The sequence below is a fragment of the Ursus arctos genome, unplaced genomic scaffold, assembly GCF_023065955.2.
Source record: "Ursus arctos isolate Adak ecotype North America unplaced genomic scaffold, UrsArc2.0 scaffold_3, whole genome shotgun sequence".
Lineage (NCBI taxonomy): Eukaryota > Metazoa > Chordata > Mammalia > Carnivora > Ursidae > Ursus > Ursus arctos.
The window spans coordinates 62,564,951-62,586,577 of record NW_026622985.1 but is presented as its reverse complement, the minus strand read 5'-3'; the positions used below and the strand labels follow the sequence as shown (position 1 = coordinate 62,586,577).

The following is a 21,627-nucleotide window of genomic DNA, read 5'->3' as shown; positions in this document are numbered from 1 at the left end:
CAAGGACAAAGAGAACAGGAAGAGCCATCAGCCACAAAACGTTGGAAGCCAGAAAGCAGGACAGGAGGTAACGACCTAGTCGATTCAGAAAGTTGCACCCTAAGCCAGTAGGAAGGAATGTCAAGAAGCAACCCAGTTTACACTGCAGCCCCCAAAAGACTTGGGGATCGACTACATATGGTAGCTCTAGAAATGGAGGTGAGGGTAAAAACAAGTGTCAGTTGAAAGACTGCTGAAGAAACAGTTAGATCCTTAGACTCTTTCCAAACTTTACACAGGTGGGCAGCTGCCTACCCTTACTCTTGTATAAGACTAGAGGTTTACTATTCTCTGGAGATGCTAAAATCAAAGGCTTTGGGACTGAGGGACACCAGACATAAGTGAGGAGAGGAGCACCCCACTAAAACACATGCATGCTGAATGCAGAGAACCAGCCCCAGAGTGCTGGCAACCTAGCTAAAGACCAGAAGAGCCTTCCCAGGGGAATCTGTGAATCCCAGGGAGGAAATCTCCAGACACGGACAGCAGGGGTTCCCTGAGAAAGTCCCCACCAACCCATGCTACGGTGAGGACCATAGTCAACAATCCACACCCAGGGGTCCATTTTCCAATCAGCTTTTAAGTTTTCAACCAGTTTCCACTTTTAAAATACAAGCCAACAAACAATCCAGGATCATCAGACATCCAGGGAAAACTTGAATGTGAAAGACAACACAAAAAGAGAAAAAGCAACTTCAAGAAAACAAACCATTGCTCTAAGGAAGAAAATGTTTTTCTTAGACTTTAATTGATATCCTGTTTATAAAAAATAGCTAGAATTAATATCTTCAAAAAGATAAGAGGTTTCATTCATGTAATAATGTTATTATGCTAAAATTAAAGAAATATTCAAAGAACAAAATGTCACTTGGAAATTATGCTAGTGACATCAGATAATTTTCAAAAAGGAGTTGAGAGATAAACTTGAGGATATCCTCCAGAAAATAGAGCAAAAGACAAAGATATGGAAAATAGGGCAGAAAAACTAGGAAATCAGAAGACTAGAGCCCAGCTGACTCAATATACACATAATAGGGGTTTTAAGAAAAAAAGAAAGAAATCACCAATGAAATAATTCAAGAACATCTCTGACAACTGACAGACATAAATTTCCAGGTTAAAAAGGTCCATCAATGACTGACACTGTGAATGAAAATAGAGCCACACCAAATCTGTCATCACAACATTTCAGAACTCTTGGAACAGATGCTACTGTAGGCTTTCAAAGGATCAAGGCATAGAATAGCTTCAGACAACAACCCTAGGAGGCTAGGAGCCAATGAACTGATTCCTCCAAACTTCTGATGGAAAATGATTTTAACCTAGAATTCAATAACCATCTGTTCTGGTTATCTATTGTTGTGTAACAAAGTACTTCAAACTTAAGTGGCTTAAAACAACAACCATTTTCATTTTATCTCACAGTTTAGGGTATCAGGAATTCAGGAAAAGTTTGGCTGGCCAATTGTTCCTCTCCATGTGACATTGACCATAATTATTTGACGGAATTCACCTAGTGGCTGGATTAGAGGGTCCAAGATGGCTTCACTCACATACCTCGTGCCTGGGAAAAGGCAGTTAGAAGACTCAGTTTATTGGGTCCCTCTTTCTTTCCAGATAGGGCTTTTTTTTTTTAATTAGACGTTAATTTTTTAGCAATTTTAGGTTTACAGAAAAATTGAGCAGAAAATACAGCATTCCTACATACTCTCTCATCTCTTCAATTTCCCCTATTATTGACATCTTGCACTGGGGTGGTATATTTGTTTTAAAAAGAGCCAATATTTACATATTATTCTTAACTAAAGTCCACAGTTTACCTAAGGGTCTGTTCTTTATGTAGAACCTTCCATAGGTTTTGACAAATGCATAATGGCATGCATCCACCATTACAGTATCATATAGATGAGTTTCATTACCCCCCCCCAAAAAAAAACCCTGTGCTCCACTTATTAATCCCTCTTCCCTCTCCCAGATCCCTGGAAACCACTAATCTTTTACAGTTTCCATGGTTTTGCCTTTTCCAGATTGTCATGTAGTTGGAATCATACAGAATATAGCCTTTTCATATTGGCTTCTTTCACTCAGCAATATGCATTTAAGGTTCTTCTATGTCTTTTCATGATTTGATAGCTCTTTTCTTTTTACTGCTGAATAATAGTCCATTGTATGGATATACCACAGGCTGTTTACCCATTCACCTATTGAAGGACATTTTGGCTACCTCCATTGTAGGATCTTTTTTACATGGTGTCTCCAGCAGGATAGTCAGGCTTCTTACATGGTAGATCAGGGCTTCAATAGACTAAAGTTGCCAGGTATCTTAAAAACCAAGCCATAACTGGCACCAAATCACTTCTACCATACCCTGTTGGTCAAAAAAGTCACATAATAGCCAAGATTTAAGGGTAGAGGTGTCAAAGATAATGAGGCCATCTCTAATCTACCACACCAGTCAATGAGAGACAAACTCTGATGGTCCTGGAGGCTTATATCCTTCTTCCTGTTGATTGCTTAGTAAGAAGCTGATTCATCATGTTTGGGACTCCTATTTAACAAAATAATCACCTATACCATAAATCTGTTATTGTTGCATAGTGACTTATAAACACCAGAACCTTCTTTCCCTAAAAATATATAGGGTGTCCTAGATGTGTCTAGTCTAGCTATGTCCTGTCTAAAACACCCTTCTATAAGGTAATGAAAGTTCAGGGACCAAGTGAACACTGTTACTTCTCTACTTGAAGTTTTTCCCCAACAAGTCTTATTAACCATGTTTATGTTTATATTTATGATGTAAGCTGTGTTTCTGGGCCTACCTTACACCTCACCAAATCAAAAAATAGAAATATTTTTAGATATACAAATGATAAAAAAAAAAGTTACTTCCCCCACATCCTTCAAAAGTTACTTAAAAACATTCTCTATCAGAAAAAAATGAAAACGTGGTCTTCTAGAAAATAGACCTACTAAGTCAGGAAGAGGTGAAGAGAATCCTTGGGTTGATGAAGATGGGGGCTCCCAGGATATCTACTGAGCACCAGGGTGAGAGGACAGCAAGTTCAGAGTCATCAGGTCAAGAGGTTTCAGGAGAGATTTCCACAAGACAAAATAAATAAACTCTCTGACAGACCATATTGAAAGGGGATCAAACAACTGTAAAAGATTTGAGAGTAAATTGATGATAAATACTTAGAAAATTAAGCAAAGTAACAAAAGGCTCCTATTAACTCCGGGGAAATAGAAGAATTTGGACGGGAAGGAAAAGCAATCATAGATCAGTTGTGAATAGCTAAATCTTCCTCTTGATGGTGGGAAGTGAATAGGTAATGCCAAAGACTACAAATCCAGAAGTGGACTTGAAGGTATGTTATTTATAGATAAGAAAGAAAATGCCCAATGACTCAGTCAGTTAAAGCTGAAATTAGTTGCCTCTGGGAATGGAGAAATGGGGAGGGGAGGGTAGTATGGGATTGCTGTTTATCACTACAAGCCTTATAGACAGAAATAGCTCAGCTGTCTTTGCTCACACTCACCTTTTCCGTGAGGCTTGCTCCAACCACTCTAACCCTATTTCCCCTGCCTCCTTTTTTTTCATAGCACTTACCACTTCTAGCATCCTCTCTAATTTGTTCATTCAGGATGCTTATTAGTTTTTTTCCTGATAGAATGTCAATAATACAGGGGCAGGGGTCTTTGTCTTCCTCATTTACTGATATGACCCAGGTGCCTAGAAGAGTGCCTGGAACATAGTAAGGCTCAGTAAACATCACTCCAGTAATACAAATTTGACTTTTTAAAACTATGTGCATGGGTAGGTTTGATTTTTAAAAATAAAATAAATCATTCTCCTCAAAACTCCACCACAAAGCAAAAATCCCATGCTTAAGGTATTGCTCAGACATCATGCTCTTCTTTTTTTTTTTTTTTTTTTTTTAAGATTTTATTTATTTATTTGACAGAGACAGCCAGTGAGAGAGGGAACACAAGCAGGGGGAGTGGGAGAGGAAGAAGCAGGCTCCCAGCGGAGGAGCCTGACGTGGGGCTTGATCCCATAACGCCAGGATCACGCCCTGAGCCGAAGGCAGACGCTTAACGACTGCACCACCCAGGCGCCCCAGACATCATGCTCTTCTATCAAAAAATATTATCATTAGTTTTCTCAGACTTCAAAAACACTACTTTCAGTGCATTCCAAGTGCCCAAACCTGATACATGTTTACCTTTCTGAAGCACTGAGAGAGCTGGCAAGTTCTATAATACAATAAGCAAGACTCATGTAACACTTACAAATAAATGGTGATTTATGTAAGGTTGTGAGATATGAAGTTATTATAATGAAGAGAAGATACAGTACATTTGAGGAGTAATCAAATACTTCTGAGTTTAATTATTATTCATTAGTCTATACCTAGTCTTGTTTCAAAAAGGATTTTAGAGAAGCCTATAAAAGTATAAAGAACATAACATTAAATTACCTTTAAATTAAATTAAAGCTTGGCAAAAGAAGATAGAAAATCAAAGATGGAACAAAGAGAAGCCAAGAAAATGACTTAAAGTATGTGCAGTTATAACCTGTTTATAACAAATTTATCTCTAAACTCTGTGTCCATTAGTATTGGATTCAGCTACAAATAGCATAGAGACCCCAAATATGGGGAGGTTAAAATAAGATCATATTGAAGCTGAATCCATTAGTATTGGATTCAGCTACAAATAGCATAGAGACCCCAAATATGGGGAGGTTAAAATAAGATCATATTGAAGTATTTCTCTCACACGTAAAATTACAGAGATGTGTAGTCCATTTCTGGTATGGGAGCTCAACTCCACTGGTTCTCAAGGATCCAGGGTCCTTCCAGCTCACCCCTCTGTCTTCCCAGTGTAGAAGTTATCCCCACTGTCCAAGATGGCAGCTTGCCTATTCTGGGCAGCAAAATGGAGAAAGGATGAAGAAGGAGCAAAGGTCACTTGCCAGTTGTTTTCTTAAGAAATGTTCCCAGCGGGGCGCCTGGGTGGCTTAGTAGTTAAGTGTCTGCCTTTGGCTCCGGGCGTTTTCCCAGCGTTCTGGGATCCAGCCCCACATCAGGCTCCTCCGCTATGAGCCTGCTTCTTCCTCTCCCACTCCCCCTGCTTGTGTTCCCTCTCTCGCTGGCTGTCTCTCACTGTGTCAAGTAAATAAATAAAATCTTTAAAAAAAAAAAAAAAAAAAAGGAAATGTTCCCAGAAATTGGATACTTCTACCTCATTGTCCGGAAATGAGTGAAGTGGCCCCTTGCAGCTGCAAGGGAAGGTGGGTAAGCAGTCACCATATGGCATCATCATACCCTACTAAAACTTCCATTAAAATGAATGAAGGGAAGAGATGGATCTGAAGATCAACAAGAGTGTCTGCCACAGCTTCATAGCTGTGAACCAAAAGAAGAAAGGGTATAAGGTCAGGTTCAAAATGACTGAACAATGTATAGAATCGTTGAGTCACTATATTGCACACCTGAAACTAATTAACACTACATATTAACTCTACTGGAATTAAAATTTAAAACTATTAAGTTTTTTAATTTAAGTTTTAAAATAACCACGTTTGTTAAAGATGACCAATTGCTCAAGAAACTTATAGCAGCTCTTGGTAAAAAGTTTAGAAAGGGATGACTGCATATGGGGTTTAAACAAAACCACATTTTTACCCATCAATTAACTGAATTCAATGATGATTTAAAAACTCAACATTGAAAAGTTCATTCTGCATATTTGTGTTTGTTTGGGTTTTTTTATTAATAATTATAAGGTTTTGGGACATGACCAAAGCCTGAAATTTAAAAAAAAAAAAAAGAAAAGAAAAGAAAGAAAGAAAAGAAAAGAATGATTCTGGAGGTCTTCACAAAAAGAAAAAGTTTAATCTTATTACATTGATGCAACCCATTTTATAGGACTGCTTCTTGTAACAACTCTTAGTAACGTATTGACAATTTAGAGAAAACATGTCTGCAGAAAATTGATTTTTCTCAGTTCATTTGAACCACCCATTTTGAAAAATCATAACAAAATCCTGTTTTTTGAACTTCATTATGTGAGTGTCCTGATATTAAATATGCACATATATATTTATTTCAGAATTAAAGAAAACTCTATTTACCGTCAATTACGGAAAAGAAATCACTGCAATCACAGAGACTACCAGAATATTTCAAGAAATGGTATGTAGCTTTCCACTTAAGCCTTCAGCAGTGTGCCTTTAATGATTGATTTTGTTTCGTAAGTGTCACAAAAGCTGCGAGTTAGATAACAAGGGCCACATAATAAAATGAATAATCTCCTTTTCCCAGCTCTGGGACCCTCTCTATAGAAGGGCCCTGGGATTACAGCATCTTACCCACAGCAGAGGAGAACAAGAACAAGATGAGGTCAATCCTCCCCCAGACAAGTTCTAGAAAGGCCAAGATGCAGGGCCTTCAAAGCTCAGGAGGCAAGACTTCCGCGAGCATTAGCAGAACAAGGGCTGAGCAAAATCGAAGTGATGCAAAGGCTCTGTCTCCTCTGTGCAAAGTCTCCCACACTTCTCTTGGGGCTGGAGTTTTAAGAAAAATGGCTAAGTGATTGTGGCTGAAATCCCCAAAGCCATTAAGGAAAAGAATGCGTTTTCAGAGTGCTGTGGACACTGGCAGGTCTCCGTCATCTTCCCGTGTTTACCGGAACATGAGTGTGCTCTGGGCTTGCTTCTTACCAACGTGGTTCTCAGCTCCCGCCTTGGACTCAGAGGCAGTCCATTGCCACAGGACCTCAGTGAGACTCCTCATTGAGAAACCAGTGTCTGGCTAATGCTGAATGACTTGCCAAGTAATGTTTTGTGCCACCGTAATGCAGAGATGGCAGACACTTAGGGTGTGTATTGCCACTCCATCTCCCTAAGATATTACTAATCAGCCTTGGCGCTCTTGTCAGCTACACCCAGATTCCGCCTCAGCAGTTCACACAACCCAGCACGTCTGACAATCATCGTCAGCAGATTAGACTTGGCACATAAAGTTAAACCTATTTGCCATCCCCGTGCCATGTCTAATTAATAAGAGTGCTAAGACATTTTCCAAACAGTTCAAGTTTTAACTAAGTATATGACCTGCAAATAAGGTATGTCTTATAGTAAATATTCTACACAGAATATTCTGCTATTCTAAGAACAATATAAGTTTCTGCTATTTATTGCTCTCTTACTAAGTGCTAAAAATATTTTATGTGTAATATTTCAGCTGATGTTTTTCAACAAACTGTAAGGCAAGTATTACTATATTTCTTCAGTTCTAAGATACCACTGGTTGTAATAGCTCTAGGGAGTGTTGAAGGAGGAAAAAGGAAGGAAGAATTACAATGTACTCGTTGATTGTAGCACTCAACCTAATATCAAACGTGTTAAACTGTATTTCTCGGAATTGAGGGATTATCATGATATCCACACTGTTGCAGCTGAGAAAACAGAGACATACAGAGAATACCTGAGGTCACAGACAGAAAGTGGCAGGGCCGGAATTTGTAGCCAGCTTGTCTCACTACAATCAGACACCAACAAAGGTACTCCAGTCACTGGTCTGTACTCTGAGGTGATCTACAGAAAGAGACTGGTCTCACCTCTCTGTATACGAACATATCAGACAATGTAGCAGAAAGTTAGAATTGAACCTGGCTATGAGTCATCATAGATATAAAGTGAGCTGCAGCCCCTGCACTTTCTCTTTTCCTTCAGTGAGATAATCAAACAGCCCCCAGTGCTGTCAAAGGCTCTCCGTCAATGGAGACTGTAAAACACAAAGAATGAAAACACCCGTGTTGAGTATCATGCAACTCTAGAAAATGATGGTTCAGAGTCCATATATTTTTATTTAGAAAAACAAAACACTGCCAAAAGAAAAATCAGGATATAAAGTTGGACAGCATAGCTTAATTTTGACTATATTTTTAAAAATAAAAGGAGAAACTAGATGTGCATAAGATCGGTAGAAAATACACCAAAATCACTACGTTTGATAAATTATGGATGATCACTTCCTGTCTTTTTTTTTACTTTTATGTTTCCTGAAGATTTTCTTTTTACATAGAAATAACCTTTAAGAAAAAAACAAAACAAAACCTAGAAAGAAATTGAATGTAGGAACAGTAAAGGGCTTGCCCAAGATCCTGTAGCCGAGGGTGTCAGGTGAGGGCGAGAATAAGCAATAGGATTCTGCCAGAAACGCAGGCTGTATGCTGCTCTCTCCCTGTGCCTAGGACACCAGCATTTCCCTCCCTCACAAGACCCAGAACTGTCAGCTCAACATTACTTTCTACCCACGACGAATACAGAGATCTTTTGTAAAATCAAAAAGACCAAAGGAAGGTACTCCAAAAAGTACAAAGTACAATTTGTAGTAGACGTTTCTCCCTTTTGTGGTATGCTGTCTTGACAGCATTCCTTTAAAATTCAGATCGTGGAGATAAAACAGGAAAAAAGAGATGGGAGGGAAGCCGAATCATGAAAAAAACATGCATGTCAGAATGGGATCAAAACCTGTGCCTTCTGTCAGACATACGTCTAATGAATAGGTACTGGAGTATGGGGGTGGGGGGGGATGAGCTTCTTCCTTTTCTTGAAATTTGCAATTCTTAGAAATATCTAGAATGTATGCTTTGTCTAGTATAACTTCTTTGAAGATGCTTCTCGACTCTTGCTAAGGATGCAATTCTACGAGGGTTTTTATTGCTGTTGCTGCTGTTGTTTTAGTTTCTCATAATTACTCATTATTTAATGTTCTGGGTTTATTTCCAGCCCTTCTTCCTCTTTGCGACTGTTTTTCCTCACTGTGGGTTTTCTTTTGATATTATGCTGCATGTAACCTGACTAGCCGTGCCAAGTTATTTCAATTATTCCCCAAGGTGTTTATTGGATGTAGGAAAAGTCAGCCTTCTATGCCCTGCATATTTATGGCTACACTTACGTTTCAGAACCAGTGGGAGAGGGGCGGGTGGAGAGAGACAGAAAGGAGAAAGAGAAGGAAGAGTTGAATAGAATATTAAAGACTTTCTTAAAAACTGTACAGTAAGAATTAAAGAAACAGCTCTTATTTTCATCTTGATGTTTATATACAAGATCTGGATCTATAGATCTATAGATCCCTCTACTGTGAACCACTGATCCAGTGATTGCCAGTGATTGTAAAGCATTTTAAAATGTAAAATGTCAAAGTCATCTTTAATTTGGGTACCAATTCTCCAGCACAGGGATTAGGCACAGCAAGCTTCCTGCTAAATCTTTACTAAAGTCAGCAAAGGAGATAATTCACAGAGGCCTCCTACAGCTTCCGTCTTGCCCCAAGGGCCCCAGGTGGAGGAGGGGCCCCCTAGTGAAGGGGGAAAGGGTCAAAACCCCTCATGGTTGGCTGGCTCCTCACACAATGTCACCTGACTTCTCAGAGACTCAAAGCAAGGCCCAGAGAACAGACAACAGAGGTTTCCCCTTCTAGTTACTTTATAAAATCTTCTCCTTTCCTTGCCGTGTAAACTAGTAGACTGGTTGTGAATTTAGGCCCTGGAATGGGTATGTGACTGGGACAAATCGTTTAATTTCTCTGACCTGTCTCTGCATCTATAAAATGGGGGTCATGGTTCTATGAACACAACTGCCAAAGGTGACCCGGGATGTCATTCTGGGTTGCCTAGACAACAAGCTAGCTCCAGTGGGCTGCCTTCACCCTATTTTGCTGGGGGAAAGGCTGCACCCAAAGTCAGTCTGATTGTGGGGTTCCAGGAGCAAACCCTGCCTCGTAAATTTGCCCGTTCCCCAATAAAGCCAATTTAAAAACAAAACAAAACAAAACAAAAAACCTGTTTTTAAACTATATCATGTGACATTGTGGAATTCATCATGAACCCCAGATGGGGCTCACTTTGCACAGTAGGGATAATAACAGGCCATACCTGAACTTCACAGGGCTATTATAAAGTTGAATAGGAAAAATGCAGTGTTTCCTCAATGTCCATCATCATTGCTAACTGCACCTACCACCTGTCCTATTATTTCCTCAGCATTTTTTTAAAAATCAGTCACTTTTTCAGTGTAAAGGGTTTCTTTAAAAAAATAAGTAGATTTAAGGGGCGCCTGGATGGCTCAGATGGTTGAGCCTCTACCTTTGGCTCAGGTCATGATCCCAGGGTCACGGGATCAAACCCTCCCCCCATCGGGCTCTCTGCTCAGCAGGAAGCCTGCTTCTCCTCCCCCTCTGCCTGCCCCTCTGTCCGCAGCTCTGCCTACTTGTGCTATCAAATAAATAAATAAAATCTTTAAAAAAAAAAAAAGTAGATTTGAAGATACAAAAATACATTTAAAAGACACATATCCATGATGGGAAGGCCTATTGCTCCCACAGTGCAAGGACCGAAAGAGGGGGCGTCTGAGGTTGGGTCTCCAGGCCCCTTGAGACAGCAGTGGGCAGGGAGGTAATGGGAATGGGGGAGGGACAGCTGGCTGGACCCCGAGAATTTGACAGAAAAAGAGGGCTCCCTTTAGGAGGAAAAGGTTGGGCTGAGGATAGGAATGGGAACAATGGAGCCCAATAAGCAGCAGGTCTGGGATTGGCCGAGGGGAGCTGGGGCCTGCGGCCAGAGGAGAAATGGGTGGGGGGCGAGGGAGCCCTGGGGAACGGGAGCTGAGTGCAGCCTGGGTGGCAGGCTAGGGCTCCCCTTGCAGGGCTGGAGGAAAGCAGGGCAAGGGCAGGATGGGGGTGGAGGGGAGTACGAGCTGAGGATGGGGCAGCTGAGGACCTCTGAGGACGGGTGGGGCAAGGGATGGAAGCTGTGGGGTGGGAGAGGCTGAAAATCAAGCCTCGACTGGCTGATCCGGGAGCTCTAGAACATGCTACAAGAAAGAGAAACAGCTGAGGGGTTTCGAAGATGATCACCTCTCAGAGGCTAGACCTACAAATGTGCATGCCAGTCAGTATCCAGCTGGGAGTCCGGCGAGGCAGTCACGGACCCCAAACCACCTCCCATACCCGTGCTGCATGTTCCATTTTGGGGGGCCTTGGTATTGGGCCTCAGGGCCTCGTGCTCAGTGAAGACTCAGTGAATAGCTTTTATTCAGCCCTCACTGTCCTTGCCTGACCTCTTTGCCCCCCCATTCACACATCCAGCAGAGCCAACCTCCCACCCCATCACAAAAGCCCTTTGTTGCTGCCTCTGCTGTCACCCTTTACTTGGCTTGTAGCTGAGTTTCTTGCTTCAAGTCTGACTTTCCATTGTAACAGCGAGCTCCAGCCCCAGGGGACCCATATTTGTACTCCTAGCACTGAGCTCAGCCTCTGCCGCACGTAGTAGGGACTTGTCAACCCGACACACTCTCTTTTAAGCCCAAATACCTTTCAGGAGTTACGTTCAGCCTTTGAAGAGAAGAAAAGCACACACAGTAATCCTTTGCCAACCTGAATACCTCCACGGTGGGCAAAAACCACCATTGGCAGGATTACACTTCATTTTTAAAACAAAGGGTAGAAGAAAAACAAATGTTAAAGAGCTATTCAATATGTATTTTTAAGTAAATAAAAGTGCATGAGTACCCACTTCTAAAATAAACAAGACTCAGCTGCTTTAAAAGGCAAGCAGATCACAGCCCCTGAACCCCCGTGGCCCGCAGCACACAGCCCACTAAGGAGGGCACTCTGATGGACCGGTTTCGGGGTCTCCAAAGGAGACTTCACTAGCTTGGAATGTCCTTTTCACTGGCAGCTTTCCTCATTTTGTTTTTGTAGGGGTAGCAAAACCTTAGTGTAAACACCTCTTTGGGGTTGTTTTGTTTTCAGAAAGTCAAAAGTACCTACAAGAATTTTTTTCTCCAGGCCCAATCTCCCATATGGTGTGAGGCCACCCCTCTCTGCACACCTGGGCGCTCACCCACTCACCAGGAGTGGGAGCAGGGGACTAGCCGGCAGCGCACAGATAACAAACATGGAGGGTTTTAACACGTGGCCAAAGTGTATGTGTGCCAGCCTCACCTACCCAACCCCACCTCAATCCCTTGGCTGCAAACCAGATTTGAGTTTGAACTCCTACTTTCTCCCCGTGGTCCTTCACTCCAAGAACTTCTTGCTGGGCCCCTTCTTTAGGCTTGTGTTAAACCATCTAGAGAATGGGAGAGAATCTAGCAGACTGGAGAAACTAGAGAAAAGGGACAAAATTCAGGGCAGCAAATAAAATTTGTGTTCAGGCCATCTTCATGGTAAAGTGCTGGGAAAGCTACGTGGGAGGGGGAGGTGTGGGGAGCAAAGGGGTGAAGGAAGAGATTCTTGGGCAGATCGAGGAGGGGGGCCCTGGAGCAGAAGCCGACGGAGGGGAGAGGGGGGAAGAGGAGAGTAGGGAACTGCGTGTCCATGACGGCTATGAGCTCAGTCCTTGGCTCCCTCCTGATGGCTGTTCGACTGTTCCTTCTACACATCACTGCCCTGAGATGAACTCCACGAGATGACCAGTAAAGAAAATCACCTTATTCGTGTTCCACAGTACAGTACAACTCATTCCTGTTGCTCTCCAGTGGAAAGTTGGGGGAGGGATGAGCCCTAAATTCATCTCTATGCCTTCATTTTCTCTGCTGATATTTCTGAGCACTAGTCACTCTAATGGGCACAGAGGATAAAAAGACTAAACATTAATGCATGCATGACCACCTTCCAGCCCTGACCCCTCACTGGCTGGCTCCAGAGCCTCAATGAATCCCTCCCCATTCTGAGCCTCGGTTTCCCTGTGTGTAAAATAAAGGGCTTCAACCACATAATCTCAACCTTCATCCAACTCTATGACTCTGAAATTTTAAATCAGACTTCAATCTTCAGGCTCACTCCATGTTTAAGTGTTTTGTTTTTAATTGGATTGTTGCTGATATTTAAAACTTGAGAGCTTTTACACAAAAATCCAATTTTTATTTCTCTCCAAAAATCAGTAGCCCTGGCAACACAGCCACACTCCTGCCTGGCGAGAGTTGGTTGGAGCTGAGCAGTGGCCTCCCCTCCAGGTATACTATGGGTTTAGAGACCTGGCCCCCCTCCCAAGTCTAAGGGGCTAGGAACTGTGCAAGGAAAAGTAGAACTAGGACTTCCATGCACAATAAGTCAGAAGGTGCCAAAGTGGGGAAGAGCTCCTGCAAGGTGACCGGGCCCTGGCTGAGAAGCAGGAGGAGAGAAGACCTCTCTGGGAGATGTTCTAACAAGAGTGGATGTGAGGGAGCCGTCCATCCTGCTGTTGGACTTAAAGAGATGCGCCAGGAAGGAGTTTGCTTCCTCAACAAGCAGAAGACCTGTTGAAGGAGCTTGCCCGGGACACAGAAGAAACACCACGAGTCAGGCCTTACTCCAAGCCAGAAAGAACACACCGATGTCTCCTCAGAGCCTCGGCAGCTAATTAGTTATTCTAGCCGGGAATACAGTCCAGGACCGTTGGCCAGGGCACTGGTCTCCATTATGGAGAGTTGTGTGAGGCTAGTACTATTATTACTTTTATGGATTTTAGCTAATAATAAGTACTGCCTGCTTCAGACAGCTTTAACAAAAAAACCCAAAGCCTGAGTGGCTTATAAACAACAGAAATCCATTTCTGAGAGTTTCAGAGGCTGGAAGTCTGAGATCAGAGTGCCGGTTCTGGGTGGGAGCCCTCGCCGGGGCTGACTTCTTGTCGTCTCCTCTTGTGACATGGCAGAAAGAAAACACACTAGCTCTCTGCCTTTTCTGAAAGGGCACCAGTTCTACTCATGAGAACTCCATCCTTCGGACCTGATTTCCTTTCAAAGGCCCCACCTCCAAATACCTTCACAATGGGGTTTTGATTTCAACATGAATTTTAGAGGGACACAAATATTCAGTTCACGAAAGGTACCTTCTCTCACCCAGACACTATGCTAAGTACTTTACATAATCTATCCCCATTTGATCCACAAAGCAACCCTATTTTACAGGTGAGGACACTGGGGCTTGGAGAGGTTTAATAACTTAGGTGATTAATGGTCCATTAGCTTGTCAGTGGTAGAGCTCAAGCCTGGGTCTGAATCATACCAGCCATGTCAGAACATGTCTGCCCTGCTCTCAGCCACACCATGTTGTCCCCCTTTCAGAGTCTGGCCTCTAAAGCCACCATCTTTACTACATCCTTACGATCTTTACTTCAGTGTCTAGAACAACCAACACCTGTCCTGGAGAGGTAGGTGATCTGAATTAGACACCCCGACCCTGCATTCTGTGCCAGCCTCCCTCTTCATCAAAAGTGGTCCTCTCAGAAAGGGATAGGCAAGAAAAAAAATAAAAGAAGAATGAAAAAACAAACTATAAATGAGTATTAATCCAGGCTTCGCTGAATTCAGTGATACATGCAAGAACTTATTATTTTCATTACCACCACCACCCCGCCTCGTGATCTCTGTTCTCCAACAAAATAGATTGTGTACCTTTCACTAGCTAACTGAGCATCTGCTATTGTGTTCTTGACAAAAATGCATAACCTGAATTTAATCAGGAGGAAGCATAAGACAAACCCAAATTCGAAGGACACTCTATAAAATAATTGGTCAGTACCCTTCAAAAGTGTCAAGCTCAAAAAACACTGAGGAATTAGTCCAGATTAAAAGAGACTAAACTGACACGAGACTGAATGCAGTATGTGATCCTGAGCTGGACTGACCCAGAAAGAGTTGGGTCTGAGTTGGGCTGACCCTCCAGTGGGACAATCAGTGAAATCTGAACAGGTCTATAGAGGAGACAATAGGCTTGTACCAATGTGAAGTTCCTGATGTTGATCATGGTACCATGATTGTGAGAGATGTTCCCACTTAGGGAATTTGGGTTAAGGGAAGGTGCAAATCCTTTGGTCTATTTTTGTACCTTTTTACAAATTATTTCAATCTTTGTAAATGATTGCAACTTTCTGGAAATCACTTCAAAATGAAAATTTTCAGACAATTTTTTAAAAGCTACAGAGTCTTGGAGAGAAGCAAAGAAGTTACCTTGCCAAGTGGAAGTAGGCCCTCAGGAAAGTATTTAGTGAACCCAACTCCTGGGACAAGTTTTTGGTCTCAACCCAAAATGTTGAGAGGAGATGACAGAAATTATTTATAACAAAACAACTAGGACATTTCTATTTGGGAGCCATGATCCAGTGTGCTCACAGCAATAAAGCCCAATTTTAATACCAATTTTTGAGATGTTTGATCTAAAAGATAAATGCAGAATAGGCTCAGTGCCTGCAGATATCAAAACTTGCTATTTCTCCTAAGGACCAAATGTATCTCCAAGATGCAACGTTTGATTATAATAGAAACTTTTGAAAGAAAAACATTTCAATCTGACACATTTCATATAGAGGAACACATTTCCCTCCTTTTAATTAGGAGGATTTATTCCCTTTTTTAATACTTTCAAGGCTTTCAGTCTCCAAGAATCATTAAACAATGGAGACTTCCTGATCCAAGTGGCGCGATTTCTTAGGATTTATTTCTGCAGCCCTTTCTGGCTTCTCCTTGTTCCATGCAGCTCGTCTAGTTTGAGGCAGAGCACCTGGCAATGATCATAATGTGAAGAGTGTGAGCTTTCCATTCTTCTGTTAGGTCCAGATTTCCATCCTGTACCTCTTGAACTTGCACACCTACAGATGGCAAATTCAGAAGCAAATAGCTTGTACTATTTCATGTCGTTGTCAATGTCAAGGGTTCCTACAGTCCTGGGGGTCTCCTTTCAATAGATGCCTTTTATTTAGGGCTTGAGATAAGGGACCTCTTGGGGAAAGCCCACTGCTACTTGTGCTGATAGCTTACGTGAACTTGCTGGGTTTTTCATCAGCTCCAAATCTTGCTGGGATATGCCTTTACCTCTGGTCTTCTCTTTTACTTTCCTCCTTCTCATTTTCCACTTGATTTTGCCCCCACCACTCCCTCTGTTTCCTCTCCAATATTGTAATAGCTGCTAGAAATAGAAAGATGAGCAGGACAAAGTCCCTGCCTTCAAGGAGAGCATAACTAAATGGAAAAGAGGGACAAATAAGGGAACAACTATGGTTCCTGTGAAATGACACTAAAAGAGAGGTAGGATGAGGTCTCTGGAGGTGACAGGCGTCCACCTCTGCCTGGAGAAGGACAGGAAAACTTCACCAACAACGTACCTTTGAGCAGAGCGCCCTGCAGAAAAAAAAAAAAAAATAGGAATCCAAAAAGCAGAGGGAGATGGTGACTCAGTGCAAAGAGGCTCCAAGGGCAAAATATCTTTGGGAAAGAGGAGGAGAGACGTTCAGCATGGCTGAAGGATATTTGTGAAGCTTTATCAAGTTTTTAGACTAGGAGGCAGATGAGTGCCATGCTGGGAAGGCTGTTAAATTCTTTTAAAAATATATGTTTGGGGGAATCATTTATCTAGTTTGTCACAGAAATTCAGAACCACACTTGTGAATTTGAAAGCATTTTCAGTAGTAGAAACATCATCAGAAACTGTCACAATAAACAATTATTAAATGCCTACTATTTTGAGCTCAAGGTCAGTGTATTAGTCTGAATGTTTCTACTTATCACAAGCAAACATTTTTAGAGAAAAGAAGGAATTTAAATTTCTCATGGCTGATTTTTTTAACTGGATTTATATAAGTCGTACTCTTCAAAATGCTTCCTCACTTATAAAAATGTGAGACAAATCTGCATTATTTAAAATCTGATGAAAGTTAAAAAACATTATTAGATTTACTTTAGGTCCATGTATGACAACACCTTTTCCATGAACATTTTATACTCTCTGTAATGCTTTTTAGGTTTCTGGTTCTGGGTACAGTAGAGTAAGTACACTCCACCCAGTCTGGCCCATGGAATACAGCTGTGAAATCTGGTCAGATTACTGTGAAAAGTAAATAGTAGCAAGTTGATTGAAGAAGAAAATCAGAATTAGGAGTACCACCAAACTAGCAGTGAAGATAGCATTTTGTTGTCCTCTGATATCTCCCAACCTAGACTCAAAGCCACCTGGTCTATTTCAATCGTTGCTGATGTCTGTTGTTAAACTGGCATCTGAAATGGATTACTGCTTACTAGCTGAAGGACCTTGACCAAGTCTCTTTCTGTCTCTGGGCCTCATCTGTAAAGTGGGCTGCCTGATCACGTGCTCTTGGAGGTCCCACCCAGTGCCAATGCTCAGGACTTCACACATGGCATCTAAGCAGCACCAAGAGTCAGAGTGATTAGCCTAATGAGGCTGCAGCTGAAGGGCAACCCCCCTCCCCCCAGCCTGGTGACCACATGAGTTTGTAAAATTTGCCAACTTAAGATGTTTAACCACAATTGGTTAAGACCCTTGTCTCTTTCCACTGTGGCTTCCCTTTGTGTCACGTCTCATTTTCATGTTTTGTGTCCTTTTCCTTAAAGAGGATCCCCCAAATTATATAAGCTTCAGAACTTGAAACCTGGATCTGCCCCTGTCCTATTCAGATAGTTTAGCCAAGATGGCATTCAACTAGCGATTTCTGTCTGAGTCATGTGTAAGAATGCATCAGATATTTTATTGGAAATTAACAAGTTCTTGTCTTAGAACTTTAAGAAAGGAAACACCTGCTTTTCTTTCAGTACACAGCTTCACATGACTTTTTCAGGGCTCCTCAGAATCCTAACACTTTATGTTCATTATCTGTTTCTTGACTATAAGCTTCACAAGAATAGGGAAGATGTCTTTTCTATTTGCTGATGTGTCCCCAGCATCTGTGGCAATGCCTGGCACAGAGTAAGTACTCCATAAACATTATCAAGGTGATGCATTAATTTATGAAGACCTATATTTAAATATACCTTGTCTTTTTCCATGAAGAATTTGAGAGTGAGCACCCCTGCTCTGGGCCAGGTGCAGAAAATCGCAAGCTCATTTAGAAGACCATTGAAAGTGTCTTACCAGTTGATTTGAATGCCCAGGATATGAAGCATTTGCTGCTGTGGTCAGCAGTGATCCAGCAGTGGAAATGTAAGCTGAAATTTATTTATGGAAGGATGACGAATGCTGAGAGTATGTGAAAACCTTCCCTCTTCTTGCAGTGCACTATTCCTCATTTAAAAGGCACTGAACAAACCAGAATTCTGACTTTGATGGCCAAAAAAGACTCCCTTCTTCCCTTAACTGTGGACAGGTAGATTCTCTCTTGGGCCACCTTGATGAATCAATCAAATGCCCCTCTTTCACAGTCACATCTTTTCCATTTCTCTAAACTATAATTGTAGAGACCAGACTATGGACCTCTCAAGGGTGATGGCAGTTCTTCAAATGCCCCCCCCCTTTGTTTTGCCACATCCCACAGGCTAGAAGCTGCCTTTCTTTCCTGCTCACACCTTCCAGGTCCAGCTGCTTCAGTATTTTCTACAATGGCAGCAGCAGAATCAGCAGCTGAGTAGAAGTCTATATCCAGGAGGAGAAAGACAATAGAGCTCGGAGGGAGAGAGACAGCAAATGTTGATGGGGCTTCAAAAGAATAGCAGAACAACAGGAAAAGGGAATTAAAGAGAGAAAGTGATGTGGGAATTACCTAAGCTAATTACATAATCTCATCAAAGGAAGATTCCCAAAAGGAAATGTAAATTGTGGAAGGCTCAACAACTCTAGAGCACGGAGAATTCTGTACTTATATTATAAATATTCACCAGGAAAAAAAATTAGCATTTGGGTAAAGAAGAGTAGGCATGTCCCCTCCCGTTGAGTGGTTGTTTGTGATTGCTGTTTCTAAACTCGCAGCACCGGTTGCGAGAGGCCTGCCATCCTTGTCCCCAGCGGCAAAGGGATGTGGGTGGTGTGTGCAGGGGAGGGGGCTGCCTTTGTGGCAAGCCATGACAGATTCTCATTTTGATTTTCCTCAAGCTCTGTGGGTGCTCTGCACCTCAAATTCCCAGCTGTACTCTGGATAATGAGGAAAATTATTGGCCTGACCTGGTCCTTTAATTTTTGTCCCGCTCATGGCTTGAGCTTTCATTAGCTTTCATTTCTCATTAAGAGAAAAATCAAAGAGTGAGAATTAAACACCTCTTGATTGTTATTCTACTGAAAATGGGAAGTTGAGAGTTATGGGGTTGGAGCTGAAGGAAAGGCCCAGCTGAGATGAGCGAGCCACGGTAGGATATGTCAGCAGGCATTGGCTGTCCTCCTTCTCCTCCCTCTTGAGAACAATAGGGAGCAATCTTACACCCAGAAATACTTGGAGTCTCTACATTTAGGACTCAGTGTTGTAAAAGTCTGGCACATTCTCTGAGCAGAGATGAGGCTGAAATCACATTGGGCTTTTCTCTTCTCAAGCATTGGGTTTGGGATTTACATGAAGCCTTTCGCCAGTGCTCAGTTATGTGTTTACCCCTATAGATGCTCCTCCTCAGGCATAGAGGCTGTGTCCAACCCATCTGTCAGTTTCTTGCGTGGCAGTGTGTCAGCACGTGGCAGGTGTTCAGCAAATGAATGGAGAGGGTGAATGAATGCACGCGTGCTGACATGAATTGACTGCTCTTAATATCTATGTTTGTGTGCATGTTGAATATACCCCGCCTCACTACATAAAGGAAATAAAAACAGTATGGTGGTTCCTCAAAAAAAATTAAACATAGCACTACCATATGGTCCAGCAATTTCAATTAGGTATATACCTAAAAGAATTGAAAGGAGGGACCTAAACAGATACTTGTACACCAGTGTTTGTAGCAGCATTATTCACAATAGCCAAAAGGTAGAAACAAAGCAAGTGCCTACCCACAGATGAATGGACAATCCGGATGTGCATATCCATGTAATGGAAAATCATTCAGCCTTTAAAAGAATGGATATTGTGACACGTGCTACAAATGGATGAACTGTGAAAACTAAATGAAATAAGCCAGGCACGAAAAGACAAATATTCTATGATCCCACCTGTATGAGGTACCTAGTTATTCTTTAATGAGTACAGGGATTCAGTTTGCCATGATGGAAAAGTTCTGGAGACGGATAGCGTTCACGGTCACACCATAATGTGAATGTACTTAATACCACTTAATTGCATGCTCAAAAGAAAAGTTAAAATGGTAAAGCTTACGTGTTGTATATTTTACTGCAATAAAAAAGGAAATAAGGCAACATTCGTTTAATGTACTGACATTCCTAAATCAACCCAGAGAACATCAGCGCTGCCCATATCCTTTGATTCCAGCTACATGTGAAGAAGGGGCAGTCACTGAGTGGCCACACTGCTTCAGCAGAACGTGGGCCTTCATGGCCTTCCCATCTGTGCAGGCCCCCTTTTCCCATGTGGATCCATAAAAATGCCATAAAACGCACCTTCCCCCAAGCTTCTAAGGCTGGAAATTACAGGAGAATCTGCCTTGTCCCATGAGTTGTACCACCCACCTGATGATTGATTACTCACTTGTTACTGCAGACCAGCCTCCAAGGGACAAACTAGCAGGAAACCTCTTTGGATTCACTCTTTCTAGACTCCCAGCCTAGAGGAGAGCTCAGCATTACAGACAGAAGGGACTGGGTTTAAATTTCAGTTCTCCATATTATTACTTGTGCGGCTTTAGGCAACTCACTTAAGTATGCTTCAGTTTCCTCATCTATAAAATGGGAATATGACTGTACCTTCCTCACAGAGTCGTGCGAAGGCCTAAATGAACTAATAATATAAGTGCCTAACAGAGTGTCCACAATAAAATGAGTATTCAGTGAATACAGTTTTCATGGAAGAGGTACGTTACAGGTGGTAACGGGTGGAGTAAAGATGGTCATTCATCTCATCACAGGAGTTGAAATATAGGCCCCATACAATCTGAACCTTGCACAGGCCAGCCAACCAGCATGAGCCTCAGGAGTGAGCAGGGATACCAGCACATGATTAAATGAGGCTTTCTGGGGGGATGTGTAGTGCTCAAAGAATCCTTTTCACTTCTCATTCCTCACCCAATTCCTTAATCTTTGGGGTAGTTTCTTTTTGGAGATAGATTTATATCATTTTTTTCACATCTACTAGAAAGTTTACTCATTCATGCTTAGGAAATATCTTGAGACCTGAATATCCAAAGAATTAAGGATTATGTTAGCATAATGCCAAGTAAATAGAAAGCCCATGAAGGAGAGTTCCAGGATGAAGTCATTCCTGTCCCTATGGTGGTGCGGATGACCTCTGGCTGCACAGTGATGCTTCTCCATGCTTCCAGTCAATCAGACTATCATACTGATAGTGTTGAATTGAACTCACTAACTTTACTTATTTTCTTAATTTTAATTATTCAGGTGCATCCTCCCGGAACCTGGAGAAATTTCTAGAAACGTAAGTGAAAGAGGGATATACGAAAATGTTTTTGATTGGGTTTTTCATTGTGAAGGAAGAATGAAAAACTTCTGTTGTCACCCTGTAATCACTTGTACTGAGCACCAGTATCTTGCTAGTCATTCCCAGACACTGGGACCTTATCACTTCTTGGGCCAGTGGACATAGGAAGTGATTAATTTGCATATGTCCTTAAAGAAGGATCATAAAAATGTATACAAAGCAGGTCAAACTTAAGTCTAGCCAAAGTAGCTAAAAAAAAGGCAAACAAAAAAAAAATTACTTCCT

At 41.9% G+C, this 21,627-nt stretch overlaps 1 protein-coding gene across 2 annotated transcripts in view; it reads left to right on the top strand.

Annotated features, from left to right (window-relative positions):
• AOAH (acyloxyacyl hydrolase) overlaps positions 1–21,627 on the top strand; it is a 243,487-nt gene that overhangs the window by 188,697 nt on the left and 33,163 nt on the right. For both annotated transcript variants that reach the window (XM_026509300.4, XM_026509309.4), the window contains exons 13-14: positions 6,154–6,236; positions 21,303–21,339. In XM_026509300.4, the coding sequence (XP_026365085.3) occupies positions 6,154–6,236; positions 21,303–21,339 (120 nt within the window). The remainder of the gene's footprint in view (positions 1–6,153; positions 6,237–21,302; positions 21,340–21,627) is intronic.